General features: G+C 33.1%; 1 protein-coding gene across 1 annotated transcript; it reads left to right on the top strand.

Moving 5' to 3' along the window:
- Positions 1-5764: 5764 nt before the first annotated feature.
- Positions 5765-25525, top strand: LOC124372469. The gene is made up of 3 exons (XM_046830872.1): positions 5765-5967; positions 15750-15855; positions 24769-25525. Exons 1-3 carry the CDS (start codon positions 5954-5956, stop codon positions 25075-25077), a joined length of 429 nt encoding a protein of 142 aa, XP_046686828.1. The 5' UTR covers positions 5765-5953; the 3' UTR covers positions 25078-25525.
- The last annotated feature ends 479 nt before the right edge of the window (positions 25526-26004 follow it).

Here is a 26004-nt window from a genome sequence, read left to right as displayed (position 1 = left end):
TTGAACGTAGAATATATGTTCTTTATTTTTTGAGAAATATGAATATCGGGAGGCATTAGTATTTTGCTCATCCATTAATTTTGTGCTTTTGTAACAGCACTGAAATATAACACCCTTCCTGTTTCTTAAATGTAGTAGGTTCAGAGTAGGTTAACTATTCTAAAAACAGTGCTATGCTCAGAACTGAGCGGCACGATAGTACCGTTCCAGCTGACCTGGACGTTTTTAGTTATTGTGCTGCTTTCAATCCAGACTGTTACAAAACCTATGAAATAGGTATATAGTAACTTCTCTGTTATTATTATTGTTGTGGAATTACTTAATTTTATATTTTTATGTTATTGACATCATCGTTGTATTAGTTTTGTTATTATATTAACTTAAGTTTAAGGTTTATATATTATGTTTATTTATTTAGTATTAAGTTTATATTTATTGTATTTATGAATTTTGCGCACCTATCTGTAAAATCATCTATATTTACAAATTTGTATGTTACTCATTTATATAATGGCATTATTGTTTAAAAATTTTTTTAGTGCTTAGTTGATCAGGAGTGGTAATTAATAACAACTAATTAATTTAATAATGAAAAAGTTTTTTGTGTATGACTAATGAACGATCCTCTTTACATTATTTAAACCCTGTTATATACTTTTGCGATTTAAAGAAAACTACTTTATGGTATGCTTTTCAATAACGACCCATAACAATAGTAATTTTCACAAAGGTTTCATTATGAACGGATGAATTTAAATATTTTAATTTCAACGTTAAAGTTTTATTTTGTTTTCATTTTCATTCGTAAGTTTAATTTTTACCTTATTCCAATCCTTTTTTGTCCTGTGTTCATATTTAACTATTTATTTAATATTTGTTTGTAAGTTAATTATCTATACTTGAATACGATAACCTAGTGGCTACAATTGGACGTTATCGAAAATCCGCAAGGGCGTTTTAGTAGAGATAATATTGTAACCAATTAATTGGCCCGATTTCTTTATCTGTAAAACTAAAGTCTTGGAGACCGGCCTTCAAAACATCATCCTTAATGATGCTTTAATACAACAACAACATATGATCGCTCAGCCTTACGTTTATATCTATATAATAAACCCTCTATCCATCCTTTCTCCTTTCTCACTTCAATTAACTTGGACTGGTGATCATCCAGGACTCTGAGTAGGTCGAAAAACGTTTGCCATAACTTTACCAAAACGTTATCAGAACCTATTCTGTGAATCAGATAATTATATTTAGCTTACAATATTTTACCTGGCAGTTCAATTGTAAAATGTTTCAGTAAACCAATACTTACAAAATGTAGAAACTACCGTATTGCAGCTTCCTTATTATGAGATACACGCTACAAAAAACCGTCTCTAAACCCTAGCTGTACAATATCAGTAAAATCCTGTTTTGGAGTGAATAAGTAGCTCCAATTTGCATCTTAATCTCATCAACACACTCAATTATATTGCCAGGGGACAAAAAATACATTCACACCTGTTCCAAGAATGAAGGCCTCGCATAAACCAGTGTCACCTGTTGGTTGGTCTCAAGCCCAGTCATTCGGCATTCGACTGAATGGATCATATGTTATGTAACTTCATATTTACACTCCTCTCAGTCCACATCACCAAATACTAATGATAACCCTGTTCAAGTTCACATATATTAAACTTCATGGTCACAGTTACAAACAGTTTTGTTTGTGAATCACTTCACTCCAAATTTTAATATAAAACTTTAGGAAAAAGTAAAACTGTATTATAAGTACACTTTGTAACTTGCATGAAAATAAATATAATATAATATATATAAACTAATCTATATAAACATTTTTTTCTTAGACTATGTTATCAGTGTTACAAAACTTAAAACTGTACAATTTTTCCTTCAGAATATAGAATCAAAATTTTGCTTTTTCATGAATTTTTTCATCTCCCCTGAAGGACCTTAAATATACAGGGTGTTCACAAAATACTGTCACAAAGTTCTTCGGATGATATTACCCATCGTTTCAAACAAATCATTTCATATAAACATATGTCGAGAAATGTCTCGTTTAGCCGCTGGCCGCCATTTTGCTTTTATTAAAAATATTACCTCAAGAAATATTTAAACTAACGAAGCCAAATTGTTCAGATAGATTTGAATAGATAATTCGAAAATTTAAAAAAATAATTGTGTTAGTTTCTGTAAATATTAACAAAAATGGCGTCGGTTGAAATTGTTTTAAATAAAAAAACAAAACAGCATTATAGTTTAAACAACTTTTAGACGCCAACTATTTGAAAGATATCATTATAACTCCAACGGTACTTCCTCCAACAAAACCCGTCATGAAAATAAGCAAGCTAGACTACTTGCCTATCAAAAGCCAAAAATTTTTTATGCTCCAGGCTTGTGGCAAGCGTATCTTTAAAATGGTAGTGGTTGCTTATCCATGGTTAGAACTCGTTCAAAAAGGTACCGTTGGAATTACAATAACATTCTTCATATATTTGGCTTTTGATAAATCTCATGTCACTACAATGGTTTTTTGTTATTTGAGTTAAAAAATTTTCATTTTGTAAAACCTAAAGGAAATAGCATAATTGTTTCTTCTTATCTATTCAAACCTATAAAGCATATTTGGTTTCTTTAGCTTAAGCAGTTTCTTAATATTAATGTTTTTTACATAACAATATAAAAATGTGTGGGTAGTATTAAACAAGTTATTTATCGACCTAAGTTTATATAACATTTATAGTTAAAATTATGAGTACACTATGTGTATTGGCTATTTAAGGTATATATAATATATATATATATATATATATATATTATATATATATATATATATATATATTTGCCAGCAGATAAGGGTAACACAATAGTACTTCTAGATCTCGATGATTATATTTTTGAAATTAAGAAACAAATAAATGATACAAAATTTTACAAGCAAATCGATTTATGACCCAACTGAACGTTTAACAATGATATTAAGCAATTTCTCGCAGTTGAGGGACCAAAAGAAGATATCAGTCAAGAAACTTTAGCTCTCCTAACTCCTGATGTACCAAGAACACCCGTTTTATATATTTTACCTAAAATTGATAAGGAAACGAGGCCACCACCGGGGAGACCGATAGTTTCGGGTTTATGGTTCTCCAACAGAAATAATCTCCAGCTTTATCGACGACATTTTGCAGTCAATGGTGAAACATTTGAAGTCACACATCAAGAACACCGATCACTTCATCGCAAGACTGAATGAAATGAAGCAACCCATTCCCAGCGATGCAATTATGGTTAACATTGATGTCCAGTCTCTATACACAAACATTCCTCACAGTTTGGGCGAAGAAGCAATTCATAGTTTTTTAACCACTAGACCTAAGCAAGTCAGTCCCAGCACAAAATTTATAATGACATTACTTAATTTTATTTTAACTATGAACAACTTTAAATTTCAAGATAAAAATTACCTCCAAATGAATTGAACAGCTATGCGCACCAGGATGGCACCTGCGTATGCTAATCTATTTATGGCAAAATTAGAAGAAGATTTTTTGAATTCTCAATCCTACAAACCTCTTGTATGGTTGAGATTCATTGACGATATTTTTATGATTTGGAATAATAGCTTTAAAAATTTAAAAAGAATTTTTGGAAAATCTGAACAAATTCTCGATTTTGAAATTTACCAAGAAATTTTCTAAAGAAATCATAACATTCTTGGATGTATATGTTTTTATTAAATCTGGATTTCTCAAAACAAAAATTAATATTAAAGACAGTAACACAATGGATTATCTACATTTCAACAGCTGCCATCCTGTACATGTCAAAAATACCAAAGGGTTTGTCAGTTAGGACCAAATAATTATGTACTGATAGTGCAGATTTTCAAAATTATCTATAAAAACTTGGAAATGCATTTGTGAAAAGAAAATATCCTTCAAAATTTTATAAATAATCAAATTAAAACACTCTAATGTTCATAAAATCCAAAAGAATGATGATGTAAAATTTACAACAAAATATTTTCCTGGTTTATATAAAACAAACAATATTCTAAGATCCGTACACAAAATTCTTGAATCTGCACCAATTACTAAAAACTTATTTTCAAAACCACCCAGGCTAGTGTTTCGTAGAAATATTAACCAGAAAAAATCTTCTGGTACGGACCAAATTGCCACCTACTGACATTCAAAATTCAGAAAAGAAGAAAAGTTTAAAGTGTAAACTCTGTTTAAACTCTGTAAAGACAAACGATGCAATACTTGCAAAATTATAAAATCGTCAAATTTTTTACCATTAGTAAAACAAAGAAACCTTACCCTATTAGAGGAGAAATTAATTGTAAAAGTAAAAATTTAATTCATCAATTAACATGTAAAAATTGTGCAATGGATTATGTTGGATTGACAACAAATCCATTGCACATAAGAATGAATAATCATCGTTGTTCGTCTAAAAAACTGGATGAAAAATTGGTTTCACAAACACGCACTAGGCCACCAACAAAATTTTGAACAATGTTATTCACTGAAAAAGTATTTGCAAAGTACCCGAAGTTGGAAACAAAATTTACTTAGAAAATTTAGAACAGGCACATCAGTTAATATTAAAATCAAAAGTACCCTTTGGTCTGAATAAAAGATTAAATGATAAATTGTTTTTATTATGTATCATTATTTTTCTAAATTCTTTCTCTGTTGATGATATTATTTATTTCTCTTTGGTGTTAATCACATGTTCAAAAATTCCTGTTTATTTATTTATGTAAATTTTTATATATTTATTTTTGTAAATTTTGTTTCTGTGTTGCTATTTTTATTATACCTTTTTGAAAACGGCAAAGCCGAAATATTTAAGGAAATTTATATCAAGAAGTCTAATAATTGTTATAATAGAGCAATTCTACTTTTATACACCCGAAGTGAATGTATATATTCTCGTGTATTTAGGCATTCAAGCAAATTATTTTAAAGTTGCTGATGAAATAAAAAGCATGTGCAAAAAACCCAAAATTAATTTTATTGTTGAACCCATTAAACAAATATGGCTGTTTCATTATTTATTATATTGTTAAAAATCATCTAACATTTATTTCTAATAGATAACAGCTGAAAGCTTAGTTTCACATTTTACATAATTAAATCTTTATTTCATATTTTTTCGTTGTGTGCTAGTACATGAATCTGCGTTTTTAAGTATCCCATGTGTAATTAATTTATAGTTATTTTATCACCGATTTCTTTATTTCGTTTTTTGTATAGACGTATACAATCATAAATTATACAATTTATCACATAATTAACTACGATAAAATAGAGATAACTATAAGATTAAGGTCATATATTCGTATTTATTTTTTTGTAGAATTTCAAAACGTAGATCATTTCTTGCAGCACGATTACGCGAATTTATAATGGGCTTGGCATAATCTTATTGTATTTGAGGAACAATCTCGTATGGTCAACGTGATACTGTTTGGCTGAACTATAACACCAGAGGCTGAAGGATATCTACAGATGTTATTGAACTAGTCTAATTAATTATTTCATCAACTATACCCCTCCGATTTAACTAGACATTGAGGCAAATCAAATAGATGTACGAAAGTGTCGTGTACTCGTAGATCTACCGGTAGGCCCTCCTAAGGGTCCCGCTAATTTATCGGAAAGGCGTGTGACGATGTTCACACGTCATTACCTTGCGGTGCCGCCAAGACGGTCAAAGCTATCAGGTCAGTATGGTAGCACGAGAACCCTGTGGGTGCCGCGCTGGGCAGAGCGCTAGCGACCTGTAAGCTGAGCCCTGGCTCTGGAGTCTAGCAGTAATTGCAGGGCGGGGGGAATCATTGCAGTTACGTAACGTTACATAACGCGTGAAGATCGACTGCGGTGTGGGGTCAGTGTAAGAGACTATCCTACAGTATAGTGGTGGTGTAGCCATGGCCGTGAACAGGTAGGGAACTCAGTTATGTGATATAGTGTATAAACTGCAGGGTATTGAGTTTATTAGAGTGTAAGAGATATTTTTAGCTAGAAGTGTACTCTAGATAAATTATTTTAGTGTTTTAAAGAGTTATAAGAAATTTCAAAAAAATACAGACCTATGCCCGATTATGATAAAATAGAAATAGCCCTGCTCAAACTTCTTTAGGAGCTTATAACCTAACATAACCTGAAAATCAGCACCAATCATATAGTGTACATAAAAGGCTGGGCCTTTAACATTCCCTGTCTTTATAATATTGAAATTTTATGATCTTTTTTAAATATAATAATATATTAATAATATTGTGTATGATTTACAATTATCTAAATGTATATTAGAGAAAAAGCAAGTCATACTAATAATTCATGTCGTGTTTAATAAGTAACATAATCTATTTTTTTCCTACTTAATATCTAAAAAGTATGTTTTGCATTTACCACTAATGGCGGTTAACTATGCAAATAATTTCATATAAATGTCATTTCTCCAAAATATCCAAACGTAGTAATTCCCTGCATATCAAACATACTTACGTGGCATACCGATGGTACATTATTTGGCATCTCTTAAAAAGATAAGTATGTTTAAATTAATTTTTTAGTATATCGTTTCACATTGTTTATTAACTTCCAGCGTATATTACCAAATTATAATACAGTAAAGTATTAGTAGATCGAAGTAATAGTTAAGGATTATGTAACAGCTCAGCATGCACGTGTTTCGTAGTGTGATAGTTTAATTATTAAATCGTTTCTTTAAAAATTGGTCATTTGTTGTTATAACACTTTTGTAACCCTTCTACTTGAATAAAGAAAGAAATTTTCATTGTCGTGTGTCTGGCTGGTTATTGTGTTATATCATAGTTTTGAATGTCAAACATTCATAAGTAGATAAATATACAAATAGAATCACATGTGTGGTAACATTTTCCGTCTGATTGCTATGAAATTCTGTGAAATTTATTAATATAGAGAGATAATGAGGGAACTGGGCGCTTTCCTACAGTCCAGTAAGCAACTGATTCGTATTAATTTTTATTAATTTTATGTATTACATTATTTACAAAGTCTGGAAATAACGTGCTCATTACACTCACAGACTCTTCTTTTATTTTAATTATATTTTATTACACATTTTATATATATTCTAGTGCATAATTCTACTGCATGTTTTGGAGTAAATGCTTTGACACAGATATAATTTTATGTATCTTAGTTCAAAAACAAATAGATTTTATATGAAAAATCAAGATTATTTTTGTATATTTATAATATTGATTCTGGCTCTGTATAGAAACCGACTAAGTCATACAGATACAACACAGACTATACAGCGGGCTTAAATTTTAATATTAAGAGAGTATACGAGTAATCAATATATGCAGAGTGACGAAAAATCCCAAATGTAATTTTTCCATAGTAGTTTGAAAACATAATTTTGAGTCGTTTCTAGATCACTAGAACTTCTTTCTAAGTACGTTTAAGCAAGTTTGAAGGCTAAAAACACCCTACTATACATTTTCAAGCAGAAATACTCGATCACGATTTTTATTAAGAATGTTTATAGAAAACTGAGGTCTTGTATCTAAATTTGTTTTAGTTTTTAAGTATTAAACCTGAATTTTTAATTTTAAAATATGCTAAAAAATTTAAAAATACTTGAGTTAAGATATATTTCTGACCGATGACCGATGACCGATCACATAGAAAAGCAGTTGACCTCGAAAACTGCACCACGGCCAGTGACTCGGCAGCTACTCGCATATCGCCAGACCATACGTAACCTGGCGAGTGACGCTCCTTTGTTAAATTAAACGTATTCTTAATTCGTCTACCGTTTAAATGTTCGTAGTTGATTGATTTCGCGCTAATTTTCTTTACTTTTATGTTTTTCCTCAGAACTTTTATGACAATAATAAATATTCATAGTCAGAGATTGTTCCAGTACACTCGTACACTATCTTTTGCAACTATTCGTAATAGACCGTTGATTCAAAATGTTCTGCAATTAGTGAAAATTTCTAAAATATTATTTATTTTATTCAATTGGGTAGTAGGAAAAGGTACTCATAAACTAAGTTCTTGAAAGTCTTAAATATATACATGCTTATGTTGTAAAGCAGTGTATAGAGATTTTCACCCATATAATTGGCATCATTTTGTTCTAAAAAAGGTTTAAAACTTACGATGCCATGTTTTTCAACACCTTTCCGAGTTAGGATTCAATGTGACAGGATTGAACCTCAAACACTGCTTTGTATCCGTAGCAATATAAACATGGTGTTCGAAATTTGTTTCAGTACCTTATTAGCTTTTACTAAAGCTTTGATTTGAAGGTATAGATAATATATATATGCCCAACGGCATGTGCCCACAATAGCTTTTTACAAAGTTAAAATCAAATTTGAATTATTTTAAGACGTAGTTGATTTAAAAATTATATTCGTCATACAAAACGTGCTCCCTTTGAAAAGAATCCAAGGAATAAATTTACTCATTGACTAACAAGTTTGCAAAATATTATTTACTCAAAATACAAAGACTCTCCAGAAATAAATATTTTAAATCTAATCGAAAACTGACTATAAATTATTGATATACTCACAACCTCAGTAATGTTTATAACAATGGTAATCATACATTGGTCCTGATTACATAAAATACACCTTATCATAACATACCAAATTTTAATATTATGTGCACTGAAATGTTCTTAAACCAGTTGTGAAATCTTATTTTGATCCGTGTGGTCTTTATGCTCAGTAACTTATCTTTGCCAATAATAGATAAATAAATATCTATTCTAAGGTAGATCATCTGGTTAGTTTGGTTGGTTAGTTATTGCCTAAAAATTTTACATCATGCGAACTTGTAATCGTCAGAAACTACATACTGAGCATTTTCATGATATATTTACCTTTACACTGCCTGTACCGGGGGCATCTCATTTCACGTTTCGCTGATGTCGCATATACTCCCAGTCTTTGATACATGCTTGTTTAATTTTTTGGTTGTGGGCTATCTACATGCAAAGTTTTTGATGGACTACTGCTAATTTATAACCTTCATATGAGATGAAATTTTATAATATACTTATGTAATGTCCATGCTACGTTTATTAATGGCTGATTTTTTTGAAAATATTATAAACAAATGGAGAACACATTCTGTAAATAGAAATTGCATAACTGTAGTTAATGTCATTACTCTATAAATGCACAGTAAATACTATAACCTACCACGTTATCTCATTGTAAAACTATCAGTTTATATCAGGACCACCATGTATTATTCAAATTAAATCAGTTTTATTGCAACGACAATAGTACATTGTATAGCAAACGCCATGGATATTAATCTACAATTTCTTACATTCATATCAAAAAATTCACACACACACACACAATTTTACAATTACGCTCCTTTTTATTCTGCGCCAATATAACCTTGAACGTTGAACAGCAGAATCAGTCGTGTCCCAGTTAAATGCCAAAACTCCCCTGCATTATAAAATGCTTGTGACGCCAAAAGGCGTTTAAGTCGCATTTTGAACGCCTTGGGCGTTATGGAATTTGTTACTGAATTTGGCAATCCGTTAATAAAATTAACACCTGCCTGCGAGGGCAGATATTAAAAAACCACTCTTCTGTGTCTCACACGCAGTTCGTAGTAGTTCTCTACATCGTGTCTCATGCATATGCATGTCACGGCCTCTGGTTAAGGCACACTTATACATACAAAACAAAGTGGTTTCCAAAATGTAAATGGGAGAGTCAACAGCTGCAATTCCTTGAAAGCTTGCCTCAAGGATAGCCTAAGCTGATATATTGGAACTTATGAAATTGAACCACCTGGCTCCATAAAAGCCAAAAGAATATACATTAACTCTAAAACACTTTAAGCTCAAGCTTGTCTCTCTAGCAGGCTCCGGCTCCTAACAGACTCTGGCGTCTGGAAGCTCTTACCCTCTATGACATCCTGGAATTTAGCACCTCTAAGCCTCTATTCCCTAACGGTCTCTGGGAGTTCTCACCCTCTAGGACCCCCCCCCCCCGCCTGTAGCACCTCTAAGCCTCTATCCCCTATCGGTCTCTGGGACCTCTCACTCTAGGACCTCCCTGCCTCTAGCACCCTAAGCCTCTATCCCTTATCGGTCACTGGGATCTCTCACTCTCTAGGCCCTCTCGGCCTTTAGCACCTCTAAGCCTCTACCCCCTATCGGTCTCAGTGGCCACTCAGAACCTCCCTTCCTATGGCAATGTTCGGCCTTCAGAAACTCTCGGCATCTGGCAGGACCCGGCCTGTCTTTAGGATAATTTTATTTTTATATAATGGGTCATAGAGCTCTATCCCATTGTCTAAAAGGGAGCTGAGCAACTATTATTGGTCAATATTTATCATGCACGATGTTCGTGCCAATTATGGTTAAAATACATCTAACCGCAAACCGTCTATAGTACTTGAACAAGAATGCAGAATTGTAGACGATTGCTACAATAAACATAAACCCTATCAGATAAATGGCTACAACCTCAGCTAATTATCCCTGGGATCCGGGTTCGAATCCTGTTTCGGGAACGGCATTTTGACACGCCAACAAATAATTAGCTGAACGTTGCCTGGAGTAATGTGGTAACCGGTTCAGGAGTAAGCTTCGGATATCCAAAAAAATCATAAATGACAGTTTTTTGTCATAACAGAATTTTACGAGACCGGCAACATCGGGGACATAGTTAAAACCGGTCAAACACAGTGGGCTCGGGGGCATACTTACATAACGAGGGGTCTTTATTGACCAGACGTTGTATGTTTGTAGCTCTCTGCAAAATTACTAACAAGTAGCTTATCACAACGCAAATAAGAACTGTTCTAGTAATTACTCTGAGGAAGGATAATTCATTAACTAAGCCAAAAAGTTAATTTGTTCTACAGTGCAAGTATTTATATAATGGCATTATAATGTTTAAACTAGGGACAATAAAGTTAGTTTTATCAAATTTGTTGAGATTCATGTTATTCAAAGAGTTTGGTTATTTTAAAAGCAATGCAAAACCTGCTAAACAGAGTTCATAGATATTAATATTGATAATCTTCTTGCTCATTTTTATTTTTAAACTTTTACTATATAAGGTCCATTATAACAAACTGAGTTTAATGTAGCGTCAATATTTACAGGGATGTCTCTTTAGTGCTTACCTTCAGTAATAACCATTAGGGTTTGCAGTAAGGATATCGCCCGAAAACAGTTCATAATAATACGGAAATTAATGTGTATCAATCGCAAGACTGTCAAATCATTCACTTTTTAGGTTTTACACTGTCGCCGTAAGACGGTTACCTCAATCAACGTGTTAAGGAATTATACATGTGTTATAATGCCTACATATATCAATGCCATCAAACTCGAATGATATGCCAGACTATGTTTAAATTTAATCATTGTTAATTATGCAAAACTAATATTTACTCCAAAATTGGAATAAAACCATATATTTAAGATTTACAACAATTATATATTTTTTGTGGCTGAAAATGATATACAAATAAGAAGGTAATACTATATTTTAATATCATAATAGTTTATTAATGATACATTTCCTGGAAATGCCTGAAACATTTTGTAATGATCAAGTGAATTTCATTAATATTTGGGGATGTAAGACTTCACTATAAAACTTTTATATGAACGCTCTCACCAAACAATATTGCTACGCCGTTATCCTCCTTGAACATTAGTAGAATATCAATTTGTAATACACATTATTTTAAAAAAATTCTCTCTAGGATTTAGGTGTTTAAAAGTAACCCCAAAATAGTAAGAATTACATAATGGTATAAATTGCATCTCCCGTTTAAATGCCACAATTAACGAGTATTAGATTTTTTAAGTCTAAATTTTACTTATTTAAAATATTTAACATGATATTGTCAACTGATTGATCTGCATATTATCGGTGCTATCACGGTAATCCATAAGACAATGTCAAAATTGAATTATTTGTTATATTTAACCTTTTTATCCCAAAACCAAATGGGATATTCCTTGGACCTTCCTTGGACTACCAGTATATATAGTATGTGCCACCTTTCAAGTCCCCATGACCTTTCTATCAAGAGTAACTGTTTACAAACATATAATGACATGAATTTAAGAGAGTCTTTAAGTTCTTAAAAACAAAAATTATTTTGTTAATAATGAAGAGCAAGGATCGTCTGCACTTTTTCTTCTTAAATTGAATGTTTTATACGTTTATTCCGCGATTTAATACACTTTTAAATGCCTTTAACTCGTGAAAACTTTAGTTTACACAAACCATTGAGAATGTATAACGTTATTTTATCAAATAAAATTATTTATGATAATGAACAAGTATAAGGCTTATAAAAAAATTATCCTTCCATTATGGATAGTGACAGATAGGGCCTTCTTCGCCTTTCTAACCACTTCTGGTTGTTTTTAAAAACTATTTTTCTTTCACCAAAAACTTTCTTAAGATATTCCTGTATATTTTAGGTCTGGAAAAATAAAATAGCACCATTAAAAGCACCCTTGATTATTTCAACACAGCGTTCTATATTTACAAGCATTAATAGTTCACGTTAAATGTATTACTATTGATCGAATAATCAATGAAGAAATTCAAAACCCAAATGCCTATTTTCTTACTTAACGCTATGTGACCCAGCTGATGAATATCGGTAGGAATGCTGAAACCTGCGCTGCACAAGACAATGCAGAGTTGACAAAAGCAGTCTGCACTTCGCTGACACGGTGGTACAGAGGTTACCTCGGTGTTCAGGTCATCAAAATAATCCTAACAATTGCATTAAGAGGATTTTTTGTAAGAATTTAATATATTTTCAAATCCAGTTTCGTTTACTTCGAAAATAAAAAGCTCCAAGTGAGAATCGAAAACTATTATTTAGGTTTAGATTTAACACACGACTCTTAGCCAAATGAAGAATTGACAATACTCTATTCATTCAATTCTTTAATATGCATTCCCAAAATTAATGTATATTTTTTATACTTATGAAAACGGAAAGTCTGTCCCCGACATTTCCCGTAAGAACTGTAATAATAAACATACGACGGTACGTATTTATGTCTGCGTCCTCATAGAGATACAGTCGGCCCAACAATAATTCAACCTGCCATGGTATGAAATGAAATATTATATCCCAACAAAGACGCTCCCGCACGGCCCAGGATGAACTGCCGCTTGCAAAGATAGATCCCAACACGACGTAGGATGAAAGACTGCGTCACGACTAAAACGCACTCGGCACTGTGTAGGATGAACTATCGCCTACGAACTAAAATACAGCCTAACCTGACGTAGGATGAACTATCGTGTTCCAGAAAATACAATGCGATACAGCTTAGGACAAATTTAGTCCTATTTTCTAAGTAGATACAGTTCTAACAAACATTTAAATCAACATCGCATAGAATGAACTGTCACTTTGGAACTAAAATACATCCTAATACGTCCTAGGATGAAATATTGCGGCACAAAAAATACAATGTGGCACAGCGTAGAACAAATTATAGCGTTCTAACAAAAATTTTAATAACAAGGCTACGGCGTTGAATAAATTGTCGCGTTCTAATAAATGAACGGCCTTACACTACGTAGGATAAATGTTCTAACTAGGATGAACTATAGCGTTCTATAAAAATATAATAGGACAGTGCCTAAGATGAATTATCACTTTCTAACAAATATTTAGCTTAATACAGCTTCGGATGCACAATAAGATTACAACCTAACGTTCCTATAACGAGTTTTTACACTGTAATAGTTGTACAGTACAACCCAATATGACGTAGACGTCATAATAATTATAGAATTACCATAACAATACAGCCTTACCGACATAGGGCAAACTAATGCTTTTCTAAGCATAAAAATATCGTGACCAATCAAAAGAAAGCAGCAAACGGTATATGACGACTCTATACAAGGTGCAAACTGTCTGGCCCAACAAACTGCGAGCAACGAATCTTCGTGGCATGATCCATCAATTTTAAGAGAAATGGAATCGCCTCTAATGAATAACTAATTACTTTAATGAAGTGTTTTTACAGGATTTGTTCCGTTAACGAACTATAACGGCACAACTGTATGTTTAAGTCTGTAAAGATTGTGCCGTGTGTGGAGATCCTACTAATGGTTACCACATATTAATTTCCTAAAAAGACATACTACAAAAAATTACATACTAGGATTCACAGGAAAAATAATTAATGCAACATTAGAAGGGTCAATGATCTTAAAGTATATTATGTACGTGAACTGATTTTGTGTATAAATACATAACTAAAGTTCTAGCGAAGGTTTCGGTATTACGCTCTGTTAATCAGATGGTGCGTCAGATTTTTGAGCACAAATCAGCAGTTGGAACACTCATAAAAGTATCTTGGCAAGGAACTGGAATGAAATCATGGAAGGTCTCGTCTTTCTATCGTCATTGCGAGTGACAAGTACTACACCATCAAGTTCCTATCGGCCCTTGTCTCATTAGCAAGGTCTTTAGCATAGTTATTTATACGGGCATACTGTTGATCTTGTTCTGCTCCAGTGGATTGCAGGGCTGTCCGGACATCCTCCTCCTACTCTATAGATCTACCCACATGCATTCAAGCGATCACTTCACTGAGCAACATTCTTAGACCGGTCGAATTATACAGCCAACCGCATGTGGCAAAAAATACAACAAAGCATGCAACATGCACCTGCTTGCCCATCAAACTGTACTTCTTGTGGGACTGTTTAGAGATCAGTATTATTCTAATTCCAGCAGATCCCATTCTCTCCTTTTTATTGTTTTATTATTCATAAGTACACATACCTTAGCTATACCGTAGTTACATAACTCAACATTGACATTGACTCAACCAGTACATTACAGTTATTTTATGTGCAGAAAATCAGTTTATTCTACAGTTCCTTGGGATCATGTCTAAAACATCGTAGTGCGCTCAATTATGCACCTGTTTGAGACAACGAGAATTCCTCTTCACTTAGTTTACACTACATTTTGTATTCTACGTGTAACTAATTTTAAACTAAGCAAAGAACTTGTTTTGAGCTTCTTAATCACCTACATTTTTGGATCTCTTCAGACAAGCTTGCTCCAGAATCCAGGAGTTCCGTTCATACGTACGTTTTGAAACAATGAATAAATAAATAAACTCTTTATTCATATAGGTTACATTAGCACCAGTGGGTGCTATCTATTTTACCTGCGTTCGTTAATATAGTTAAATTACTTACTTCAGAAAATATAATAATAAAAATATATTTTACCAAATCTAAAAATAATACTCAAAGATGTATAACTAACGTTGTTGGCACATGACTATATAGGAATAATAAATACATGATTAAAACTGAAGCCTAAAATGTCTTCGTGTTTTCTGAACGGTGATTTTTATATTGTTTTTCCGTTTTAGACATTTTTATTACAATATCCTATATTTTATTAGAAGTAATTTTTTATAATGCTGTAATTTTTATACTAATGGTGACTTTGACAACTGTATCGTTATTCAACATTACTATCACGTTAATTTTATCACTCTTTGTCGTAATTTCATAGTAAAAATTTCCCTTCCTTGACCCATCTAGAATAAAAATTAGAAACCAGCACTGTAGTACCTAGTGAAATAGAAATGTATTTTTACACAACTGTGGTAAATTTTAATTTTGAATTGAAAACATTAATTATTCTTATCTATTGCAGTAGTACGGACTCCAGTTCCTGTGGTGATGGTCCGGGAACGCAGCGGGAATTGAAATCAGACTCTGACATTTGGCGAGTTAGCACGTTTCGGACAGCTCTTCCACAGGTAACCCATCTCTATCCTTTTCACTGATAAGTTAATCTATAAGGGGTTATTGTAAATTTAAAATATATAAACCATACTTTACAAAATGTACAAATAATCTTTAATTGAGCTATAACTTGTCTTTGGCTGCCTATACAGCATCGACTTATGGCAACCGACATCTGATCGTTGTTTTACAAAACACAGGAAGCTACGAACTATCAGAGGTTAAAAAATGACTTTTGAATAGAATATCTTTAATTGAGAAGATGAGGAAGACTTCCATTTCAATTACACATTTTCATATTCTTCCACAGAGCCAGGATATTCAGGATGGGTAATATAGTGGATAAACCCGCTTTCTGTTGAGATCCCCTGATACATCCACCATGAGTTATAGCAAAACACTATATGCTGTTATCTTGAAAGAATAGGGTGTTAACTCTGTTCCAGGTTCTTCCAGTCATGGTTGGACAGTACCTTGTCATGTCATTTGTAGTTAATTGTCACATTGATCTTTCTTTTTAATCCCATTATCTCGATATTTGAAGTCAATTACATGTTGGTCTTTTCTGCACATAATGTAGGTTCTCACCTGATACCAGGAACGAGTCAATCAAAGGTTGGCATAGAACAATACTAACTCATAAAAAAATACACATTCCTTCCCCTATTGGCGCACATGTTCTTCCTATCTACTGCAGATTATGAAATGCCTTATTAAAGTTAAAAAATTACCATTAGTGCAACTTTCTAAAATAATTTGTCCTAAAACAATGTTTTTAGAGTTGGATTGCTTTTGGGAGTCGTAAATCTGTAACGCAATCTTATCATAAATGAAAATGAAACGTAACACCATATTCTTATCTATAATTACGCTCTTCGCTCTTACAGAGTTTGTATTACGAAACTTAAAAACCCATTTAACAATCTCTCAATCAATCACTATTCTAAGTAACATCGCCCATAAAATGAATACTTAAAGTAAAGAAAATGTTAGAAATGACTACTACAATTAAGTATACAAGTTAGTAACTTATTTATTTCCTACAGTAAACATTTTTCCTGACCGTGTTTCCATTATTTGTCTGTAACTCGACCCAAACACCATTACATTCGCAGGACCTTATTCGCAGGGGGAGAGGGTAGGACCGAGTGGGTGACAGATTTCTAAATGTTTTTTTCTATAAAATTAAAATATAAACAATATTTCTATGGTTTTGTTCTGGCAACTACATTACATGCACACTGAAATGGTCCACAGTAATTTTTACTTACACTATCTTGTTTGTTATTTCAAAAATAATATACCTGTATTTTGTATTGTCTTGAATTGCAGTGAGTCAAGGAGAAAGAAGTGCAACGTGATCTAATTGTATGCCGTGCTCACCCAATTCTATCTTACTAAGCAAAATCCCAATTATATTGGTTTTTTAAGTCTGCCTCCTAAAGGAATCCGAACACATTTGGCATAGGGATAAAACTGGGAAGCTCATCTACTTCAATGTGATATGATATGCCCTGATATTATTTTCCCAATAAATGACAGGATGGATCTTACCCATCTTAATACATTCTGCAGATACTATCCTTTCTCAAAAAAAAACTTCTTGAAATATTCATTGATCTTTTGATTCCCTAAGGAAGTCAGTTAAAACTCTTAGCTTGTTCGACCTACCGCTTGCGATAAGCTTCTTTGCTCCTCCGATCTTAGATCTTGTGTAATTCCTTGGCCTTTTTTTATTGCTGTTATTTTTTTGTTATTATCCCCGAATTATTGCTTAAAATATATCTTTATGGTTGTTTTTGCTTTTCTTTAGTTCTAATTAGCCTGAATTTTCGCTAAGTTCCTAATGAGTTGCTCTCCAACGCTCTTTGATTGTATCTTGTGAGGTGTTGTAAAAGCAATTGTATCCAGAAAGGTGCACATTGCCGTTTCTTTACTTCCAATGATGTTAGTTGTTCCAATGAGCTCAAACAGTGTAGACTCGCTATCCCAAGCTAGACAGATTAAGTATTATTCTATATCCTATGTTTAGGAATGAAGGTTAATCTGGCTCTTCTCGACGGCTTTGGTATGTAACAAAGGCTAGACATCCTCACGTCAACTTAATCAGTTGAGTTAGCTTCACCATTTGCCACATCTATAGCCGGACAGAAGAAATGAAATAGTATATTTTCAAAAGCTTATATTAATAAGGTCGTCATACTTTTACCGATTTTAACGTGAAGAATATTCCCTATTGCTCACTTCAGTCTTTGTGGTGTCAAGATAGCAAAAGCTATCACCCAATATTCTTCTAATCATCAAAGATTCTTACTCTAGTCCCTCTCGCCAATACTTTAAATCCACTATAAAAAAGGAATTTCCAGGAGTAGAGCCCTCTCCTTACTCTTTTTATACCCCCCCCCCTCTGTGTTTCGAAGTAACTTGGGTCCTTATATCCTTCCTCTATTTATAGCTGTCATGTGCTAAGGTTGCCTGCAGCAGGCATGAAGGAGGGTTTCTCAAAGAATTGTATAAACTTTTCTCTCTTAGCTATTCTTTTCATTACAAAAGCCAGTGCGTGAGCGATTTGTTATCATCTCTTGAAAGAATACAAAATGGACACAAATCTTGATTTATTATCGACTAGTATCATGATTACTCATTGTTTATCTTTATACATAAAAATACTCCTTACTTTAACTTAGTGGTGCTACTTAACACGTTCAATAGACATATAGAAGACTGTACTTGATTAGAAAGAGTCAACTATGCTTTGTTAAGTTACTCATTTCCAAACCGTAAAAATTAATTTACTAAAGTATATTACTTTTGCAGTTTTTTAGAAATTAACTCGACCTAACCGCTTGCGATAAGCTTCTTTGCTCCTCCGATCTTAGATCTTGTGTAATTCCTTGGCCTTTTTTATTGCTGTTATTTTTTTGTTATTATCCCCGAATTATTGCTTAAAATATATCTTTATGGTTGTTTTTGCTTTTCTTTAGTTCTAATTAGCCTGAATTTTCGCTAAGTTTCCTAATGAGTTGCTCTCCAACGCTCTTTGATTGTATCTTGTGAGGTGTTGTAAAAGCAATTGTATCCAGAAAGGTGCACATTGCCGTTTCTTTACTTCCAATGATGTTAGTTGTTCCAATGAGCTCAAACAGTGTAGACTCGCTATCCCAAGCTAGACAGATTAAGTATTATTCTATATCCTATGTTTAGGAATGAAGGTTAATCTGGCTCTTCTCGACGGCTTTGGTATGTAACAAAGGCTAGACATCCTCACGTCAACTTAATCAGTTGAGTTAGCTTCACCATTTGCCACATCTATAGCCGGACAGAAGAAATGAAATAGTATATTTTCAAAAGCTTATATTAATAAGGTCGTCATACTTTACCGATTTTAACGTGAAGAATATTCCCTATTGCTCACTTCAGTCTTTGTGGTGTCAAGATAGCAAAAGCTATCACCCAATATTCTTCTAATCATCAAAGATTCTTACTCTAGTCCCTCTCGCCAATACTTTAAATCCACTATAAAAAAGGAATTTCCAGGAGTAGAGCCCTCTCCTTACTCTTTTTATACCCCCCCCCCCCCCTCTGTGTTTCGAAGTAACTTGGGTCCTTATATCCTTCCTCTATTTATAGCTGTCATGTGCTAAGGTTGCCTGCAGCAGGCATGAAGGAGGGTTTCTCAAAGAATTGTATAAACTTTTCTCTCTTAGCTATTCTTTTCATTACAAAAGCCAGTGCGTGAGCGATTTGTTATCATCTCTTGAAAGAATACAAAATGGACACAAATCTTGATTTATTATCGACTAGTATCATGATTACTCATTGTTTATCTTTATACATAAAAATACTCCTTACTTTAACTTAGTGGTGCTACTTAACACGTTCAATAGACATATAGAAGACTGTACTTGATTAGAAAGAGTCAACTATGCTTTGTTAAGTTACTCATTTCCAAACCGTAAAAATTAATTTACTAAAGTATATTACTTTTGCAGTTTTTTAGAAATTAACTCGACCTACCGCTTGCGATAAGCTTCTTTGCTCCTCCGATCTTAGATCTTGTGTAATTCCTTGGCCTTTTTTATTGCTGTTATTTTTTTGTTATTATCCCCGAATTATTGCTTAAAATATATCTTTATGGTTGTTTTTGCTTTTCTTTAGTTCTAATTAGCCTGAATTTTCGCTAAGTTCCTAATGAGTTGCTCTCCAACGCTCTTTGATTGTATCTTGTGAGGTGTTGTAAAAGCAATTGTATCCAGAAAGGTGCACATTGCCGTTTCTTTACTTCCAATGATGTTAGTTGTTCCAATGAGCTCAAACAGTGTAGACTCGCTATCCCAAGCTAGACAGATTAAGTATTATTCTATATCCTATGTTTAGGAATGAAGGTTAATCTGGCTCTTCTCGACGGCTTTGGTATGTAACAAAGGCTAGACATCCTCACGTCAACTTAATCAGTTGAGTTAGCTTCACCATTTGCCACATCTATAGCCGGACAGAAGAAATGAAATAGTATATTTTCAAAAGCTTATATTAATAAGGTCGTCATACTTTACCGATTTTAACGTGAAGAATATTCCCTATTGCTCACTTCAGTCTTTGTGGTGTCAAGATAGCAAAAGCTATCACCCAATATTCTTCTAATCATCAAAGATTCTTACTCTAGTCCCTCTCGCCAATACTTTAAATCCACTATAAAAAAGGAATTTCCAGGAGTAGAGCCCTCTCCTTACTCTTTTTATACCCCCCCCCCTCTGTGTTTCGAAGTAACTTGGGTCCTTATATCCTTCCTCTATTTATAGCTGTCATGTGCTAAGGTTGCCTGCAGCAGGCATGAAGGAGGGTTTCTCAAAGAATTGTATAAACTTTTCTCTCTTAGCTATTCTTTTCATTACAAAAGCCAGTGCGTGAGCGATTTGTTATCATCTCTTGAAAGAATACAAAATGGACACAAATCTTGATTTATTATCGACTAGTATCATAATTACTCATTGTTTATCTTTATACATAAAAATACTCCTTACTTTAACTTAGTGGTGCTACTTAACACGTTCAATAGACATATAGAAGACTGTACTTGATTAGAAAGAGTCAACTATGCTTTGTTAAGTTACTCATTTCCAAACCGTAAAAATTAATTTACTAAAGTATATTACTTTTGCAGTTTTTTAGAAATTAACTCGTTCATTCCTTCTTCACTTAACTACTTATATTTTTAACACACTTAAATAGACAAATTCACCGACAGTTAGACTTAATGTGTTAAGTGAAACATCTGTTTTGGAAAATCTTAGTAAACAAGCTTCAATATGGAATTCTACAGAAATAAAACATTCCGGACTTCATCACTCATTGATACAAGGAGGTTATCACACATTAATTAATTTCAGTCTCTAAACTTGGCCTGTTACCACAATGATTAATGAACCTTTTAACGATAACGAAATAATCTTAGACCTATTTTAGGCATATGAAAAATATTTTCATCTAGAAACACGAAACGTAACTGAGCCAAAGAAGTGCTACTTAATAGACGATTGTAAGGTTAAATAGGACTTCATTATGCCACTTTGCACTGTAGTAAATTACTGTAATCGCAACGCGAGCATCAAGCTAAACGGCTGCCGTATGATGCTTACTCTGCACGCTTGCCTAATGTGTGGCTCAAAATGGCTCTTCACAGTCATAATACGTCCATGGTACATTAGTCTTGTACTAAAGTGCTAATTGTGTTGATTTTCAATCTGCAACGCTAGGATTTATTGCCGAATATTGTAGGCGCAGTTGTATATTAAAACTTACGCACACGAGTGCTCTTCTCAGCAAGAAAACCAGAATAATGTAGGTGATAAATTCTAAAAAATAGTACTGTGAAATATTGTAACTGATTTTTAGCAAAAACAAACTAAAGCCCTGCCGAAATAAAGGGGATTTATGAATTATAAAACCTAAAAGTAGGTTAAGCGTTGAATTATTCAAAATATTTAGTAAATATCAATACAAATTATCAAACCGTAATTTAAGTTATGCGGCAAATCCTAAGCAATAGTGTTGTATAATCTTAGAAACTAATATTTATAAAAAAAGAAACTGCTACTATAAATAAAGGATATTTATAAATTCTAAACAGCTACGATGCTTAGGCAATTTTTTAATAAAATAATATGCTTTATGCTAAATAAAACTAAAATTCCTATAGGATAGCAGGGATTTATACATTCTAAAATATTAAAATATATTTGATAGAAGTTTTCAAATATTGAATAAATACTGGTAACTATTGTTTATAAAAACCCATAAGTCATGCAGATATAATGTATTATAAAACAGTAAAGTATTTCGGGCGGTAAATTCAACACAATAGTGTTGTATAAATATAGTACTTGATGTTTATAAAAATTTAATTACCCGTAAATAAATAGGTATAAATTCGATAAAATAGGTTCTAGGCATAAAGTTACTGATATTTTATAATAGCAAATATAAAGACATGCGGACATAATAGAAATGTATAATTTACAATATCTCTATTAGACTCTTTTTCATGCTTGACTATATCGTAGTTACAGTATAAAGTAGGTAATATTTCAAACCTTATTGTGCAACTATAATGCATATCAGCATTACAATCTCCCAACTCAATTTGAAATATGATACAACGGATGTTTGGCATCGTTGTAATACAAGATGTGTGTAAGTATTTATTGTAACGTGTAACGATGGAAAATTTCACAAATCCTATCCTCATTATGTATACAGTATATAAAATTAATAAAACTTCGTTACTTCGTAAGTACTTTAAACTACAAGAGAGCTAGTGTTTTGTTTACATTTACGCGTCTGGTGTCAAGAATATCATCTAGGTTTTCCAGTTTACAAAGGGTCTGAATGTTGGTAAAAATGGTAACATCTTGAGTTATTTCGATCTCACTATGAAAAGTTAACTGCAGCCAACAAATTATAATGCAATTCACACTTCCAATGTGGAATATGTAACCCGGGAATCTCATATTAATTATCTTGTTCGTTCGGTTTTCTTTCCTTATGGGTAAAAGATTTAATGGCTTAGTGGCCACTTTGGATCAGACTATATGGCCTCTACAATCTCCTAGGTGGGACAGAAAGGTTTACTTCCTATACAGATTTTACAAAAAACCGATCGCCCCTCTTTTAACATTACAAGGCATGGTCCAGGTTGGCATTCCCTAAAAAAGCACGAAGAAGGTGGAATTATATTACTCTTTTAAAAGTGCTTAGTATTTAACAAAGTGTCTACTGGTACAGTAACATCTTTAAAGCAGCATGCCTATATTATACTTGGTATTAGAACTACCATGACGTAAATTAACATTACGTAAGCTTCAGCTAGACCTTTGGAGAAAGGAATTCCCCAAGGCCAAAGTATAAGACAAGGTACATTATTAAGATGCAAACGATGAATGTGCATACGGTAATGCAACATATACAGATCTGCAATGTTACACAACTTTGGGTTATATAAATGTGCAATATTACTACATCCTGCCAGCCTCACTGGAATTTCACAAAATTAAATACATTTTCGGGTAATTATCAAGTTTTCTCCCACAAGTTTTTTTAAAATTCCGACCGACTTCTTCATTGTTTAGATGCACCAATTAAAATCCATACGAATCAGTCGACTCCTGGGGTTTCACTCCAAAACTACGCTGTCTTTCATATAATTTTCGTCTTCATTTCACTCTTTAAACCGTATTAATTTCACTAAATTCTTCGATTCCACTTAGATTACAGTCTAAAATGGGACTCTCACGTAAACTATCTCCTAAAGCAGCTTAATTCAGCAATTCTTGCGATGATATAACTATCTTCACTCGTCTCCTAGAAAACTCTCCGGCTGGGTTACAGTGGCTTATTCGATTCAGGAATTAGATACGGCATAATGTTCCTAAGTCTTTGTAATGCCAGTTTCTTCAATTTCTTTCTTGTGCCACCAAAATGGGTAAGAGAACAGTTTGGGGATTGAGCAAACGGGAATGATGTAGGGAGTTCCACTGACCAAATGGCATTCTACTATCGGTTATACCTTTATTTTACTATTCCATGGTATATATATTTTTCAAAACAGAAATAATTACAATGTTTTAGATTAATTGTACAACATAAGGCCCAAAAACCCCTAATAATTTCAAACTATCTTTATTAAAAAATGTAATCAGCAGATTTTTATTCATTTTCTTAGAAGGGATGATTTCATGATCTAATTGATCTATAAACTTTTAGTCTTTTTGTAAATATAACTATGTTATTTTTGTTGAATATACATATCAACTCAAAATGGAATCCACGAATTCCGAACCTATACACGTTGAATAGGTGAGATGTATTGTTAATTTAGTTACAGACACTCAACAAGACTTTCCATCGTGAATTAGTTGTGTTACCAAAGAGTCGAAGAGAAGTATTTAGGCGATGGGATACAGAATTAGGACAGGGAACACCAGGCCTGCAATATTTAGATTAAAAAGGCCCAAAAACCTGGATGCGATAGTAATTACCCAATAATACCTAATGAAGTACGTCATTGCACGGACATTATTGGAAAAACTAGTTGCGGAAGCGAGTAAGTGAAGAGACTCGGTTCAAGGTGAACCCTGAGAATGAGAGATCCTAAGCCCTTTACAGGGTAAGTTCTAGGCTAAATGGTAAATAGGAGCACAAACTCTAGGAAAATTGAAGGCCATAGAATCCATAGTATAGAGAAGATCTTGAAAATCAATAGTAGTAATTTTATCACCCTGAAATTTTCGAAATTTCAAGATAAATTTTTAAAAACTTCCTAATAAGGTAAGTTTTTCGAACTGATCTCTATCAAACTGTCGTTAAAAACCTTTTCATGAACTCAGTGAACTCACACCGAATACTATTGTAATAAATCCACTTTGTTCCAGGTGCTGGCTACATGTGCTCAGAGCACATTACTATTAGAGCTTGGCATGATGGTAGGAGTTCCTACCATCGTCATTGCTGCTCTACTCAACTCCGAAACAGGACTGTCCATGAACTCTACGCAGGCCTCTTGGTTTGGTAAGTGCTTTTCACTAAAAATATGCACTATCATGTTATCAGCGTTATCAGCTAAAAACCACACTAATTTTTTGCGAGTAATTCCGCAATTATTATTAAGAAAAGAGTTCGAAAAATATCAATCAACACTTAAACCACCCCAATGCCCCAATGTGTTTTTAGGGGTGGTTTAGTCAACACACTAAAATTATTGATAAATTGAAGCTAGCGACTCAGTTTAATAAACTCTGAAGAATTTATACCTGGATTGTGTATATCTGCCAGTAGACCTATACAGTACATAACGCAGCTATTGTGGGAAGGGTTGATTCAATGTCAATACTGTACATTAAATCAATTTGGAATTTTACGCTACCGGATACTTGACTCCTAGAATCTGTAGTCATAATCATCTGAAGAGATCCAAAATAAGTAGGTGATGAAGAAGCTCAAAGTTAAATCTTTATATCGTTTTGACATCAAATTCACCATGAATACAAAGTAAAGGGTAATCGAGGTGAAGAACTTTTTCTCATCAGGTGTACAATTGAGTGAACTACGATGTTTTAGACACAATCTCTAAACACGGTCGATCAACGCGGTACTAAGAGGTAGGTGAACTGGAGCTAACTCAATATTGACATTGAATTAACTTTTTCTGCCGCAGCTACGTTTATATGAGACACTAGTTTGCTCCAGAGATGCTTATCCAGAGGATCTCAAGAAAAGGTAACTTGAATTACTAACGCTTACCCATCTGAAATATCCTGTCACTTCTTAAGTCATGCAGATAACCATATACGTTTAAATGTATTCATACAGGACATTTCCTCAGCTACTTCCTTTTGAAAAACAAAATATTTGGTTGGAGACAAACAGGTATTTCACTACCCTAGAGTATATCATTTATGTGTAATTAATATATTTACTAAAAGTTCTTAGTATGCCAGACTACATGCCGCGTAGCCTCAACTGAGCTTTATGTGAAGCTAGAATAAAATGTATAGTTATGTTCATAAGCGTAGTTGAAGTTTACATATCTGCAGCTCAAATTCTGTTGGAGATATCACATGCGTGGAAGATTCTACTATTAGCCAAATTCCATAGAGAAAAAGCAACAA

The sequence above is a fragment of the Homalodisca vitripennis genome, unplaced genomic scaffold, assembly GCF_021130785.1.
Source record: "Homalodisca vitripennis isolate AUS2020 unplaced genomic scaffold, UT_GWSS_2.1 ScUCBcl_3326;HRSCAF=8792, whole genome shotgun sequence".
Lineage (NCBI taxonomy): Eukaryota > Metazoa > Arthropoda > Insecta > Hemiptera > Cicadellidae > Homalodisca > Homalodisca vitripennis.
This window is presented reverse-complemented; position numbering and strand designations above follow the sequence as displayed.